The sequence below is a fragment of the Pan paniscus genome, chromosome 20 (genome assembly GCF_029289425.2).
Source record: "Pan paniscus chromosome 20, NHGRI_mPanPan1-v2.0_pri, whole genome shotgun sequence".
Classification (NCBI taxonomy): domain Eukaryota; kingdom Metazoa; phylum Chordata; class Mammalia; order Primates; family Hominidae; genus Pan; species Pan paniscus.
Genome location: NC_073269.2, coordinates 12,404,627 through 12,420,282, shown reverse-complemented (window position 1 = coordinate 12,420,282; position 15,656 = coordinate 12,404,627). Strand labels below are relative to the sequence as shown.

At 48.2% G+C, this 15,656-nt stretch overlaps 1 protein-coding gene across 1 annotated transcript; it reads left to right on the top strand.

Moving 5' to 3' along the window:
* The first annotated feature begins 153 nt into the window (after positions 1–153).
* On the top strand, positions 154–10,279 carry LOC117976986 (CD209 antigen-like protein 2). Its single transcript, XM_055102968.2, has 6 exons — positions 154–1,838; positions 4,652–4,738; positions 5,544–5,627; positions 5,974–6,060; positions 6,483–6,634; positions 7,355–10,279. The coding sequence occupies exons 2-6, from the start codon at positions 4,678–4,680 to the stop codon at positions 7,469–7,471; spliced, it is 501 nt and encodes a 166-aa protein (XP_054958943.1). The 5' UTR covers positions 154–1,838; positions 4,652–4,677; the 3' UTR covers positions 7,472–10,279.
* Positions 10,280–15,656: the final 5,377 nt, after the last annotated feature.

The following is a 15,656-nucleotide window of genomic DNA, read 5'->3' as shown; positions in this document are numbered from 1 at the left end:
CCTTGACCCCATGGGCTCCAGTGATCCTCCCCCCTCAGCCTCCTGAGTAGCTGGGACCACACGTGTGCATCACCATATCTAGCTACTTAAGAAATTTTTTTTTGTAGAGATGGGGTCTCACTGTGTTGCCCATGCTGTTCTTGAACTCCCGGGCTCAACTCATCCTCCTGCCTCAGCCTCCCAAAGTGCTGAGTTTACAGGCCTGGGCCACTGTGGCCTGCCTGGTCATGGCTCTTCTCTATCAAAATGTTCTCAGGTATTCTTGTGCAATTTTTGGATGATTTTTGAGTCTACTCTGGCTTTAAAGGTTTTCATTTACTTGTGGAATAAGTCACGTGTGCACACAGAACCAAAACGTATCAATCTCTACAGTGAAAACTAAAGCTCATTCCGTCCCCGTTTTCCCATCTCAAGAGGTTACTGTCCCCACTTGTAGCTTTGCTATTTATTCCCAACTAAAGAGTATAACCTCTTTATTATATTCCAAATAATGAGCTTGTCAAGTTTGTTTTAAAATCTGTTTGGAAATCCTTCAACAGAATTTTGAAAATCTATCTGTGGAGTAGGTGGAGCCCAAAGGATTTTTATTTTTATTTTTATTTTTTGAGACAGAGTCTCACTCTGTCACCCAGGCTGGAGGGCAGTGGTGCGATCTCAGCTCCCTGCAGCCTCTGCCTCCCGGGTTCAAGCAGTTCTCCTGCCTCAGCCTCCTGAGTAGCTGGGATCACAGGCACCCGCCACCATGCTCGGCAATTTTTTTGTATTTTTCGTAGAGACAAGGTTTCACCACATTCACTAGGCTGGTCTCGAACTCCTGACTTCAGGTGATCCACCTGCCTTGGCCTCCCAAAGTGCTAGGATTACAGGTGTGAGTCACCGTGCCCAGCCTATGAAATTTTCTTTTCTTTTACAAAGTAGATTCACATTGTTGTGTAACCATCACCACCATTCATCTCGCAAACTTTTTCATCTTCCCAAGTGAAACTCTGTCCCCGGGCCACACTGACTCCCCATTCCCCGTTCCCCAGCCCCTGGCACCCACCATTCTACTTTCTGTTTCTATGAATCTGATGACTCTAGAGACCCCGCATGAATGGAATCATACAGCCTTTGTCTTATTATGACTGGCTTATTTCACTTAGCATCTTTTCCTCAAGGTTCATCATGTTGTAGCATGTGTCAGAATGTCCTCCCTTTTTTTTTTTTTTTTTTTTTTGAGATGAAGTCTCACTCTGTCGCCCAGGCTGGAGTGCAGTGGTGCGATCTCGGCTCACTGCAACATCTGCCTCCCAGGTTCAAGCGATTCTCCTGCCTCAGCCTCCCAAGTAGCTGGGACTACAGGCGTGCGCCACCACTCCTGACTAATGTTTGTATTTTTTTAGTAGAGACGGGGTTTCGCCATATTGGCCAGGCTGGTCTTGAGCTCCTGACCTCATGATCCACCTGTCTCGGCCTCCCAAAGTGCTGGGATTACAGACGTGAGCTACTGCACCTGGCCACTGTCCTTCCTTTTTAAAGGATAAATAATATTTCATTGGATGGTTATATCACATTTTGTTTATTCATTTCTCTGTCAATGGACACTCGGATTGCATCCACCTTTGGGCTCTTGTGAATCACGTTGCTGTGAACATGAGTGTACAAATATCTCTTTGAGTCCTTGCTTTCAATTCTTTTTTTTTTTTTCCAGTGAGAGTTTCCTTTCCCTCTGTCACCCAGGCTGGAATGCAGTGGACACAATCAGGGCTCCTTGCAGCCTCAACCTCCTGTGCCCAAGTGATCCTCCCACCTCAACCCCCTAAGTAGCTGGGACTTCAGGCATGCACCACCATGCTCAGGTAATTTTAAAAATTCTTTGTAGAGATGGGATCTCCCTGTATTGCCCAGACTGGTCTGGAACTCTTGGGCTCAAGCAATCCTCCTGCCTCAGCCTCACAAAGTGCTGGGATTACAGGCCTGAGCCACCAAGCCTGGCCTTTGCTTTCTTTTTTTAAATTTATTTTTTATTTTACTTTAAGTTCTGGGGTACATGTGCAGAATGTGCAGGTTTGTTACATAGGTATACATGTGCCATGGTGGTTTGCTGTACCCATCAACCCATCATCTAGGTTTTAAGCCCCACATGCATTAGTATTTGTCTTAATACTGCCCCTCCCCTTGTTCCCCAAACCCCAACAGGCCCCGGTGTGTGATGTTCCCCTCCCTGTGTCCATGTGTTCTCATTGTTCAACTCCTACTTATGAGTGAGAACATGCGGTGTTTGGTTTTCTGTTCCTGTGTTAGTTTGCTGAGAATGATGGTTTCCAGCTTCACCCATGTCCCTGCAAAGGACATGAACTCATCCTTTTCTGTGGCTGCATAGTATTCCATGGTGTATATGTGCCACATTTTCTTTATCCAATCTATCATTGATAGGCATTCGGGTTGGTTCCAAGTCTTTGCTATTGTAAATAGTGCTGCAATAAACATACGTGTGCATGTGTCTTTACAGTAGAATGATTTATAATCCTTTGGGTATATACCCAGCAATGGGATGGCTGGGTCAAATGGTATTTCTGGTTCTAGATCCTTGAGGAATCACCACACTGTCTTCCACAATGATTGAACTAATTTACACTTCCACCAAAAGTGTAAAAGTGTTCCTATTTCTCCACATCCTCTCCAGCATCTGTTGTTTCCTGACTTTTTAATGATCGCCATTCTAACTGGCGTGAGATGGTATCTCATTGTGGTTTTGATTTGCATTTCTCTAATAACCAGTGATAATGAGATTTTTTTCATATGTTTGTTGGCTGCATAAATGCTTTCAATTCAAGGTGAGATTTGGGTGGAGACACAGAGCCAAACCGTATCAAGCATGAAATATTTCTTCATTTGTTTGTGCCATCTATGACTTCTTTCAGCAGTGTTTAGTAGTTCTCCTTGTAGAGATCCTTCATCTCCATGGTTAGATGCATTCCTAGATAATTTTTGTGTGTGTGGCTACTGTAAATGGAATTGTATCCTTTTTTTTCCTCTTGAGATGGAGTCTCACTCTGTCACCCAGGCTGGAATGCCGTGGCGTGATCTCGGCTCACTGCAACTTCCGCCTCCCTGGTTCAAGTGATTCTCCTGCCTCAGTCTCCCGAGCAGCTGGGATTAGAGGCATGCACCACCACGCCCAACTAATTTTTGTATTTTTAGTAGAGGTGTGGTTTCACCATGTTGGCCAGGCTGGTCTCAAACTCCTAACCTCAAGTGATCTGCCCACCTCGGCCTCCCAAAGTGCTAGGATTACAGGCATGAGCCACCACGCCTGGCTGAAATTGCTTTCTTGATTTGGCTGTCAGCTTGAATGTTATTGGTATATAGAAACGCTATTGATTTTTGTACATTGATTTTGTATCCTGAAACTTTACTGAAGCCATTTATCAGTTCCAGGAGCCTTTTGGTAGAATCTTCACGGGTTTTATGTATAAAATCACGTCATCAGTGAAGAAAGGTAGTTTGACTTCTTTTTCAATGTGGATACATTTTATTTATTTATTTTGCCTGATTGCTCTGGCTAGGACTTCTGATAGATATAGATATAGATATAGATACATAGATATATAAATATATATAGATTATATATATAATATATATAAAAATATATATAGATATATAAAATATATCTATATATATATTTATTCACCTGCTGGTGGCCACACAGGTTGTTCCAATTTGGAAAGAACCAAATTTAGGAATTTGGGAACAATTCAAAGCCATTATGAATATTTTATTTCCTCCTTGATGCCATTTAACTGTCTTTTGGTGAATTGTCTTTGACTCATTGAGCAGACCGTCTAGGTTCAAATCCCAGATGTCCCATTTACCAGCTGTGTGACCTTGGGCCAGTTACATAACCTCACTGTGCTTTAGTATCCCCCATCTACAAAATGGAAATCATATGATCTACCATAGGGTAGGAAGATTCAAGTGAATGAGTTTATAAACTTACTAGAAAAATGCTTGACTATCATAGGCATAAAATAAACAAACAATTCTGATTCAGCCCCAACTCCCAAAGTCAGCAAAAATTCTCATAAATGAGGACATCAGCAGACCACAGCAACAAAGCCTGGGGGTCAGGGAGGATGACGGTTCCAGGAACGAGGGGTACTGCCTGCCCATCCCTGCCCTAGGTGGAGGGGTATAACGAAGTCACTTTTCATTAGAACTTACTGGATTTCATTAAAAGCATCGCACAGCTCAGCTATGGAAGGAGTGGACGAATCCTTCTCCCTGTCAACCTCAGACCATCCCCCATCAGCTCTTTGAAATTCCTGCAAGGTCAGGGCCATCTCATGCTCTGATCCCTCCCACTAGCCTTTCAGGTGTTATGTCCCTACCCAGTTTCCTGTTTTTCTTCCTCAGTAAGAAGAGATTTAGGGAGTGAGAATCACGGGGTGGGAAATAAGCATCGTGGTCCCCAGAAGTTCTGGACATTGAGGGACAGTGGGGGAAACATGAGTGACTCCAAGGAACCAAGGGTGCAGCTGCTGGGCCTCCTGGGTGAGGCTGAACTGGGGCTCTGGGATCCTGGGGCGCTCTGGGATCCTGGGATGGGCAAGGGGATGGCCAGCCCTGGCTTCAGCCTGCCCAGGCTCTGAGTTCATGTTTATCCATTTAGAAGAGGAAGAGCTGATAACTAGCGGTATGAATTTTTTCCCGAGAAACTTTGGATTCCGACAGACTCGAGGCTACAAGAGCTTAGCAGGTAGAGAAGGGTTAGCTGGAAGGGAGGAGAGAACAGAGCCTCCCAGACTCCTGGGTCCTGGGGAGCAGGTGGCTGGAGCCTGGACTCCTGTAACCTGGGGAGGTGGAGGCTGGGTCCTGGGTTCCTGGGTCCTGGGGAGCTGGTGGCTGGGGCCTGGACTCCTAGGACATGAGGAAGTAGAGGCTGGGTCTTGGGGAGGTGGGGGCTGAGGCCCGGATTCCTGGGACCTGGGGTGGTAGGGGCTGGAGCCTGGACTCCTGGGTCCTACGGAGGCAGGGGCTGGAGCCTGGACTGCTGAGACTTGAGGAGGTGGAGTCTGGGGCCTGGGTTTCGGGGTCCTGAGGAGGTGGGGGTGATGGGCCTGGGTTCCTGGGTCTTGGGGAGGTGGGGGTGATGGGCCTGGGTTCCTGGGTCTTGGGGAGGTGGGGGTGATGGGCCTGGGTTCCTGGGTCTTGGGGAGGTGGGGGTGATGGGCCTGGGTTCCTGGGTCTTGGGGAGGTGGGGCCTGGGGGCTCGGACTCCTGGGTCCTAGGGAGGTGGAGGCTGGGGTCTGGACTCCTGGGATGTGAGGAGGTGGGGGCTGGGGCCTGGATTCCTGGGTCCTGGGGAGGTACGGGCTGGGGGCTTCACTCCTGGGACCTGGGAGGTGAGAGCTTGGTTCCTGGACTCCTGGGTCCTGGGTAGGTGGAGGCTAGGGCCTTGACTCTTGCCACGTGGGGAGATGGGGCTGGGGCCAGGCTTTCCCTGGGCCAGGCCGAGGCGTGGGCACTGGCATGCTGAAACCAAGCAATCTTTTCTCCTGCAGGGCGTCTGAGCCACGCGCCCCTGGTGCTGCTGCTCCTCTTCTTCACACTCTTCACTGGGCTCCTGGTGGCCATCCTTGTCCAAGGTCAGCAGCAGGCTCTGAGAGTCCTGGCCTCCCAGGCCTGGTTCTTCTGCTGTAGACACAGCTGGGAGTGGCCAGGCCCAAGAGGAACGAGGGGCTAAAAGCTGGCCTTCTGTCCCTTTGGGTTTCCAGAGGCCTTTCCCTATGACCACTCCCATCTCCAGGGCAGGGGAGGGGAGGACAGGCTCTCCTGTCCCTTCCTTGCTGCTTTCTCTGGGTGTCAGTTTTCCTTATCCACAAAAGGATTTAAACAAGATTTTGGTGCTCAGAAATGACGTCCTTAGGGGCACGGTGTAGGGCGTGGCACAGAGCAGGTGTTTAATAATTTCAATTTCTTTCCTTGTCCCAGGTTCCAAGAACCCCAGCTCCCAGAGGCAGGAGCAGTCCAAGCAGGAGGAGATCTTCCAGGACCTGTCCCAGCTGAAGGCTGCAGTGGGTGAGTGGCCAGATGCCAGCGGTCCTTGGGCCTGGGAGGGTTTCCATGGGGTGTGACTTTGCTTGAGTCACTAACCCTCTCTGAGCCTCAGTTTCCTCCTCTGAGAAACGAGAACACAGGGTAACTGCGATCATTGCACTTGGTATTCAGTGGGCCGGGTACACAGTAGGCACTCAATCAAGCTAGTCTCTTGCCTTCTGTTTTGCGCTGTAAAGCCCTGACTTCTCCTAGTCTGGAGGAGATGGGGCCAGGACTCCTGGGTTCTCATGGGGATGGGGGAGGGTCTCGGGAAGTGGGGAGGGGAATGGTCCACCCAGCGTGGACAGTCAAGGAAGGGCTCTGTCAAGACCTTGAAGGCTGGGCAGATACAGGAATATGAACAACCTAATCTAAGCCCAGCCCTGACCAGCCTCCCCCAACAGAACGCCTGTGCCGCCGCTGCCCCTGGGAATGGACATTCTTCCAAGGTAACTGTTACTTCATGTCTAACTCCCAGCGGAACTGGCACGACTCCATCACTGCCTGCCAAGAAGTGGGGGCCCAACTCGTCGTAATCAAAAGTGCTGAGGAGCAGGTACACCTGGTGGGGGTCCCCGTCCTGGCCTGGGGTATGGCTTCTGGCCAACCAGGGAGGCGGTGCTCGGAGAGGATTTTGCAAAAGAGAGGCTTTGCTCCACTTGGAAAGATGGGAGGAGAAGGATGTGAATGAGGGAGTCTCAAGTACCCTTAGAGCAGATACAAACCAAATCTGAACATGTGTGAAAGCTCTGGGGAAAATATCAAATATAAGTAACCCCCAGTGGCATGCTGCAAGAGGTTAACAACCAGCTCTCTGGGGGAAGAAGTCCTGATGGGTCATGTTTGCCAGTTTCCCTGGTGTAAATATTCCCATGGTGGCTGATTTCAAGCTGTCGTTGTGATGTCACTCAGTGCAGAGCTGAAAGGAGATGTGCATGACCAGCAGTTAGGAAATGGTTGCCTCTGGCTCCAACACATTAAGCCCAGTTATGAGTAAATGTGCGTGGACATGCACAGAACATGTGAAATGGATAAACATGCAGTATTAGCAAGAGGGTGTGAGGAGAGGCCAGCTGTGCATGGATGTGTGCATGTCAGGACACATGTGCCGTGGGATACACATGTGAGAGGGACTCAGACACGAGGGGGCTCAGGACCCAGTATACCAGAAGGCTGAAGGTTAGCCTACAAGCAGAACTTCCTACCAAGAGATGGGGAGACAGAGCCTGGAAAATGGGAAGCAGAGCTCCCTCCTGACTCCTCCTCTACCCTCCAGAACTTCCTACAGCTGCAGTCTTCCAGAAGTAACCGCTTCACCTGGATGGGACTTTCAGATCTAAATCAGGAAGGCACGTGGCAATGGGTGGACGGCTCACCTCTGTCATCCAGGTAGATCTAAGAAGGGGCACCCTATCCACTGGGGCTGGAATTGTGAAACTCTGACTTGAACTTTCCCTGGGCATCCTCCCCAACTCCCTGACACCCTAGACCCAAGAATCTGGGGGTTTTACTGAGTTGAGGAAGGTAGTCTTCATACCCACCTCCAGACAGCATGGCAGGTGCCTAGAATTCCACCAGCAGAGCTGCAGGAGGAGCCTGCCACCGGGGAGGTGTATTAAAATATAATGTATTAATAGGAAGTCTGAGGTCCAGTAAGGCCACCAGCTCAGGAGACACTTGCCATTGTGAGTAGCTTCTCATACACACAGATCCCTAGAGAGAGGACACATCACAACAGAGGAAGCACCAGGTGGGTCATGAGACAGAGAGGGGGGAACTGTCAGCCAGAGCCTTTATTATAGATTCTGTGGGAAGGAACAGACAGGGCCAGGCAAGGAGGCTTAGGATTGGCAGGTATGAATCATATATCGGCAGGCTCTGGGGGTAGGTTCTGTCCCTAGCTGTCTGACACTTGGCTCGGGCAGTTCACCTGAGGCCAGGAGTTCGAGACCAGCCTGGCCAACATGGTGAAACCCCGTTTCTACTAAAAATACAAAAAGTAGCCGGTCATGGTGGCGCACACCTGTAGTCCCAGCTACTTGGGAGGCTGAGGCAGGAGAATCACTTGAACCCAGGAGGCAGAGGTTGCAATGAGCCGAGATCAGGCCACTGCACTCCAGCCTGGGTGATAGAGTGAGACTCTGTCTCAAAAAAAAAAAAAAAAAGATAGTGGGTTTGAATGCAAGAGCCCAGTAAGGCAGGTGGTTGGGGGTGTGGACTCCAGATTGGTTGGTTTGTATTTGAAAATCACACCCTCAATAGGTGAAGTTCTTTCAAGGATGGGGTGCAGCAAGAGAGACAGGAACTCAAGGCAATGTCACTCAAACACTAGGGGGTGTGCGGAGCAATACATGTCCAGCATACACATGCAGGCCAGATATTAAAGCATCAAGAGGCCGGGCACGGTGGCTCACACCTGTAATCCCAGCACTTTGGGAGGCCGAGGCAGGCAGATCACCTGAGGTCAGGAGTTCGAGACCAGCCTGGCCAACATGGCGAAACCCCATCTCTACCCAAAGTACAAAAATTAGCCAGGCCTGGTGGTACATGCCTGTAATCCCAGCTACTCAGGAGGCTGAGGCAGGAGAATCGCTTGAACCCGGGAGGCGGAGGTTGCAGTGAGCCGAGATAGCGCCACTGCACTCCAGCCTGGGTGACAGAGCGAGACTCTGTCTCAAAAGAAAAAGCATCAAGATTTCGGAAGGTAGAAACACAGCTCATGTAGCAGGTGGGGGCAGAGGCTCACGGTCCGTATGGGCTTTGCAGCTTCAAGCAGTATTGGAACAGAGGAGAGCCTAACAATATCAGGAAGGAAGACTGTGTGGAATTTAACGGCAATGGCTGGAACGACGACAAATGCAGTGCTGCCAAATTCTGGATCTGCAAAATGTCTGCAGCCTCCTGCTCCAGAGATGAAGGGCAGCTTCTCCCCTCAGCCTCTGTATCCCCGACTGCCCATGCAGCATAGCAGAACTTCACCACTTTTAAGCCAGGGTTCCTTCCCTCCATCCTTGGACCATCACAGAATCTCTGGGACCATTCTCTATCAGATTCTTTATTTTTGTTTTGTGTTGTGAGATAGGGTCTCTGTCACCCAGGCTGGAATGCAGTGGCATGATCACAGCTCATTGCAGCCTCAGCCTCCTGGGCTCAAGCGGTTCTCCCACCTCAGCCTCCTGAGTAGCTGGGACCACAGGGGCGCATCAAGCCCTGCTAATTTTTACACTTTTTGTAGAGACAAGGTCTTGCTATGTTGCCCAGGCTGGTCTTGAACTCCTGAGCTCAGGTGATCTGATGGCCTTGGCCTCCCAAAGTGCTGGGATTACAGGCGTGAGCCTCTGTGCCTGGCCTCTGTCAAATTCTTCATCCCCATGGGCCTGGGTCCAGTCTGTCCTTCTTCGGATGTCTCCAAGGTCCCCTGGTGTAGAGCTTGCGTTTCTGGTTCATCTTTGGAGCTTTATAAGTGACCTGGTGTGGAATGCCTTTGGAGAGTCGGCTTGGTGTGTTCCATTAACCTACTCTCTCTTTCTTTTGGAGATTAGAGGATTTGGATTGCCATGTGTAGCTGCTACGTCCCCTGAGGCTTTATCTCATCCATGCAAACTACCATTTGCTCAATTTCTGTCTACCAGCCCCTGAACCCCTTTGACTGGGGACTTACTGGTTGCCAGAGCTCATCTTGCAGGCTGGAAGCACCAGGGGATTAATTCCCCCGGTCAACCAATGGCACCCAGAGAGGGCATAGAGGTTCCACGCAACCCCTTCCACCCCCACATCCTCCTTTCTTTTATGCATCTCTTCCATTTGGCTGTTTCTAAATTGTATCCTTTATAATAAACTGGTAAACACTGTAGCCACAGAAGTAGCCCAATCTGGTTCAACTTTGTGTAACAAAATGGCCAGTTATTTTTCAGTTGCCATAGACACCCAGGTTGCAAGTTACGTACCTTGATCATGCCCAAATGAACCAAGCAAGCAGCTACGGGCAGAACCTAAGTGTTCGATGCAACAAATGGGGACTGAATTAAGAAGTGGACACCACATGGCATGATCTATGATCCAATCAGATTGCACTCTGACATCATCCCATGGTATGATCCAATCAGATCAAGCCTCCCACATCACCTCATTACATGATCCAATGAGGTTACGCGTCACTACCCTCTGTATGTAAAATCTGCAGCAGCCCCCAGCTCAGAGAGACAGATGTGAGCCAGACTAGTCTCTCCTTGCTTGGCTGCCTTGAAGTAAACTTTTATCTCTACAAAATCTGTGCTTTGTTGTTTGGTTTTCCTTTGCGCATGGGTAAACAGACCCAATTCAGTTCTGTAAGAACATAAGCAAAATGTTTTCCTGAGTTCTGTGAGTCATTCTAGCAAATTACAGGACCTGAAAGGAGTTGTGAGAACCCCCAATTTTTGTTGGGCAGGCGGAAGTGTGGGTGGCCTGGGCACCCCCTTTGCACCTGGAATCTGAAATAGGGTTATTCCTGTGGGACCGGGCTTTTTTAACTTGTGGAATGTGGTGCTAACTCCAGGTGGCCAGTGTTAGAATTAGATAATATTTTGGTGTAAAAAAGACTCTACAAATGCCACCTCCCTTCTACCAGTGTTGACCCCAAGGACATTCCTTCATAAGCAGCTTGCAGGCTAAATTCCACCTCATTTAGAGTCAACCTTCAACAGACAGGGGAACTGTAAAGCTTGTCTGTACCATCTCCCTGGAGTGCAGAGGCTCCCAGAGGAGCTGAGTCCAGTCACCTATGTGGGTCAGAAGCTCGTTGATGCCTCTGGATTGACTTTCTTCCTTTCCCTACTTGACTGTCTTCACTTTTTCCCTCCTCTACTGATACTTCTTGGAATCTCCTCCCAGATCAACTACTTGTATCCAAACCCTTGTCTCAAGCTCTGCATGTAAGGAAACCCAAGCCAACTTATAATATTTTGATAACTACTAGGCATGGCACTTGGTGTGGGTGTGTCGGTTGTGTTTGTGTGTGTGTGTGACGATCTCACTTTTTCACCCAGGCTGGAGTGCAGTAGTGTGATCACGGTGGCTCACTGCAGCCTCGATTTCCCGAGCTCCACTGATCCTCCCACCTCAGCCTCCTATGTAGCTGGGACTAGAGGCATGCACCACCACAACTGGCAGAGTTTTTTATTTTTTTGTAGAGACAAGGTCTCAGTATGTTGCCCAGGCTGGTCTCGAACTCCTGGGCTCAAGGGATCCTCCTGCCTCAGCCTCCCAAAAAGCTGAGATTATAGGGATGAGCCACCAAGCCCTGCCCTGTTATGGTTCTTCTTTATTCAAAATGTTCTCAGCCACTCTTGTGAAATATTTTAGATGATTTTTAAATTACTCTATCTTTAAACCTTTTATTTTGCTTTTTGAATGTCAGTCGTGCACATGGAACTGAAACATTAAGCTCTACAGTGAAAACAAAAGCTGGCTCACTTCTCATTCTCTGACCGCAAGAGGTTATTCTCCCTAGTTGCAACCTCTTTATCATATTCCAGATAATCTGCTTGTCAGGTTTGTTTTTAAATCTGTTTGGCAATCCTTCAATAGAATTTTGAAAAATCTATCTGTGAGCAGACAGAGCCTGAGGATTTTTAGGAACCTACTCTGTATGTCTGATACTGTAATGGTGAATATATGTCATTATACATTCGTCCAAAACCATAGAACGTAGAACACCAAGAGTGAACCCTCATCCAAACTATGGACTCTAGGTAATAATGACAGGTCAATATCAGTTCATCAATTGTAATAAATACAACACTTGGCCAGGCCAAGTGTTCTTCTTATATGTGGTATCCAGATAAACTCATAGCGAAAGAAAGCAGAATGGTGATTATCAGGGGCTAGGAAGGGAAGGGAATGGGGAGTTAGTGTTTAATGCGGTCAGAGATTTAGTCTGGGAAGGTGAAAAAAGGTGGAGAAAGTTGGTGGTGATGGTTGCCCAATAATGTGAATGTACTGAAGTCACTGAATCATATTCTTAAAAATGGTTACAATGTTGGGAGGCCAAGGCAGGCGGATCACTTGAGGTCAGGAGTTTGAGACCAGCCTGGCCAACATGGTGAAACCCTGTCTCTACTAAAAATACAAAAATTAGCCGGGCGTGGTGGTGCACACCTGTAATCCCAGCTACTCGGGAGGCTGAGGCAGGAGAATCGCTTGAACCCAGGACGTGGGGGTTGCAGTGAGCCTAGATTGCACCACTGCACTCCAGCCTGGGTGACAGAGCGAGACTCCATCTCAAAAAAAAAAAAAAAAGGTTACAATGATAGATTTTATGTTATGCATATTTTACCATAATAAAACTCTTATCAAAAAAGCTGTTTAGGCTGAACATGGTGGCTCATGCCTGTAATCCCAACACTTTGGGAGGCTGAGGCAGGTGGATCGCTTGAGGCCAGGAGTTCAAGACCAGCCTGGCCAACGTGGTGAAACCTCATCTCTACTAAAAATACAAAAACTAGCCAGGTGTGGTGGCATGCGCCTATAATCCCAGCTACTCGGGAGGCTGAGGTAGGAGAATCAATTGAACCCAGGAGGCAGAGGTTGCAGTGAGCCGAGATCACGCCACTGCACTCCAGCCTGGATAACAGGGCGAGACTCCGTGTCAAGGAAAAAAGAAAATCTATTTAGGATTTTTATGGGGTGGCATTTGTTTTAATTTAGGATCTTTTGGATGGAGGGCACCCCTTCAGTTATTAAGAGAGACAGAAAATGGAAATAAAGATTTTATTACTTACAGGACCTGGAGGGTACATGGCATATCCGGTGGCCACACACACCATGGCGGTCAAAGAGTGCTTGGGGGATGGGAGAGGGAAGAGAGAGAGATCCATGGGCCAACGCCCTCATTGGGGTCCATGACTTCATCCAAACAGATTTCTAGTGAGGAGATTTATTTGGTGGGTTTAATGCAAGCAGGCGTGGGTTCTAGGAGATCTCACTGTGGCTGAGAGGTGGTCACTGCAATGTTTGTGCACAGTCTGCAGAAACTGCAGGGTCAGGGGAGTCATCTGCAGGGCTAATTCAGGAGGGCATGTCCCCCTGTCCCACAGGCAGGTGGTCACCATGGGGAGGTTGGATAAAGCAGATATCTGGATCAATCCCATTGAACTGGGAGGAGGTGAGCTAGAAGTGGTTTCCAGAGTGACTAAGCCCTGCTTCCGGTATGAGACATGGGAGACATATTCAAAATGGGCGTGGGTCCAACATGAATTATAGGAATTCACTACAGCATTACATTTATAAATTAATTTTGGAAGAATTAACCTCTTTAAAATACTGAGTGTTCTTCTGGGGAACTCATTTTGTGTCTTTTTTTTTTTTTTTTTTTTTTTTTTTTTGAGACAGAGTCTCATTCTGTCGCCCAGGCTGGAGTGCAATGGCACGATCTTGGCTCACTGCAACCTCCGCCTCCTGGCTTCAAGCAATTCTACTGCCTCAGCCTCCCTAGTAGCTGGGATTACAGCTAATTTTTGTATTTTTAGTAGAGATGGGGTTTCACCAGGTTGGCCAGGCTGGTCTCGAACTCCTGACCTCAAGCAATCCACCTGCCTTGGCCTCCCAAAGTGCTGGGATTACAAGTGTGAGCCACAGCGCCCAGCCTTGTGTCTTTAGTTATTTAGATCTTAGCTACATGTGAGGGCTTAATCTATACTTTTCCTATAATTATTCTTTAATGTTCAAGAATTTTTCTTGTGGTAGCTCATGCCTATAATCCCAGCATTTTGGGAGGCAGGAGGATCACTTGAGCTCAGGAGTTCAAGACCAGCCTGGGCAACATAGCAAGACCAAGAGGGTTTTCTTTCTTCCTGTATTTGCAAATACTCACTGCTGCAATGTAAGAAAGCTGTTCCTTTTATAGAATAACCTTGCTGAGACCTTTTTTTTTTTTTTTTTTTTTTTTTTGAGACAGAGTCTCGCTCTGTCGCCCAGGCTGGAGTGCAGTGGCACGATCCCGGCTCACTGCAAGCTCCGCCTCCCAGGTTCACGCCATTCTCCTGCCTCAGCCTCCCGAGTAGCTGGGACTACAGGCGCCCACCACCACGCCCGGCTACTTTTTTTTTTTTTTTTTTTTTGTATTTTTAGCAAAGACAGGGTTTCGCCATGTTAGCCAGGATGGTCTTGATCTCCTGACCTCTTGATCCACCCACCTCAGCCCCCCAAAGTGCTGGGATTACAGGCGTGAGCCACTGCACCCAACCAAGTTCTTTAATTAGTCCAGAAGTCCCTAGAACTTCCTAGATACAAGATCGCGTCTTCCAAATATGGTCAGCTTTGACTCATCCTTTCCAATATTTACAGGTCTTAATTCTTTATATTTCCTTATTGCATCGACAAAATAGCAAGAGGGGCATCTTTATCGTGTTCTTGATTTTACTAAATATGCTTCTCACATTTCACTATTGAGTAAGGCGTTTCGGCGGGCTCACAGAAATTACCCCTTATCCAGCCAGAATCAGTGAGCTAGGGCTGCCACGACAAAGTAGCACAAAGCGGGGACTTTAAACAACAGAAATTTATTCTCTCACGGTCCTGAAGGCCGGAAGTCTGAACTCAAGGTGTCAGCAGGGCCGTGTTCACTCTGAATTGCGTAGGGGAGAATCCTTCCCTGGGTTTCTCTAGATTCTGGTGGTTGCCGACAACCTTTGGCGTTCCTTGGCTTGTACACCCATTGCTGGAATCTCTGCTTCTGTTGTCATGATTTTCTCCCTTCCTACCTCTTCATATCATCTTCCCTCTGTGTCTCTCTTCTCTCATTTTGCTTTGTTTTGCTTTTAAGAGATAGGGGCTGGGTGAGGCAGCTCACACCTATAATTCCAGCACATTGGGAGGCAGAGGTAGGAGGATCTATTTGAGGCCAGGAGTTCGAGACCAGCCTGGGCAGCAAAGTGAGATCAAATCTTTACAAAAAAAAAAAAAAAAAAAGAAAAACTGGCTGGGTGCCGTGGCTCACATCTGTAATCCCAGCACTTTGGGAGGTCGAGGTGGGGGGATCACCTGAGATGAGGAGTTCAAGACCAGCCTGGCCAACATGGTGAAACCCCATCTGTACTAAATTCAAAAAATCAGCCGGGAGTGGTGGCATGCACCTGTAACCCCAGCTACTTGGAAGGCCGAGGCAGGAGAATTGCTTGAACTCAGGAGGCGGAGGTTGCAGTGAGCCAAGATTGCACCATTGCACTCCAGCCTGGGCAACAAGAACAAAACTCTGTCAAAAAAAAAAAAGAAAGAGAGAGAGAGAAGAAAGGAAGGAAGGAAGGAAGAAGAAAAAGAAAGAAGAGAGAGAGAGAGAAAGAAAGAAAGAAGGAAAGAAGAGAGAAAGAAGGGAAAGAAAAAGAAAGAGAGAGAAATAAAGAAAAAGAAAGGAAGGAAGGAAGGAAAGAAAGAGTTGGGCATGGTGGTGCTCCCCTGCAGTTGCAGCTACCTGGAAGGCTCAGGCAAGAGGATCACTTGAGCTCTGGAGGTCAAGGCTGCAGTGAGCTGTGATTCTGCCACTGGGCAAACAGAGTGAGACCCTGTCTCAAAAAAAAAAAAAAAAGAGGATCTTGCTCTGT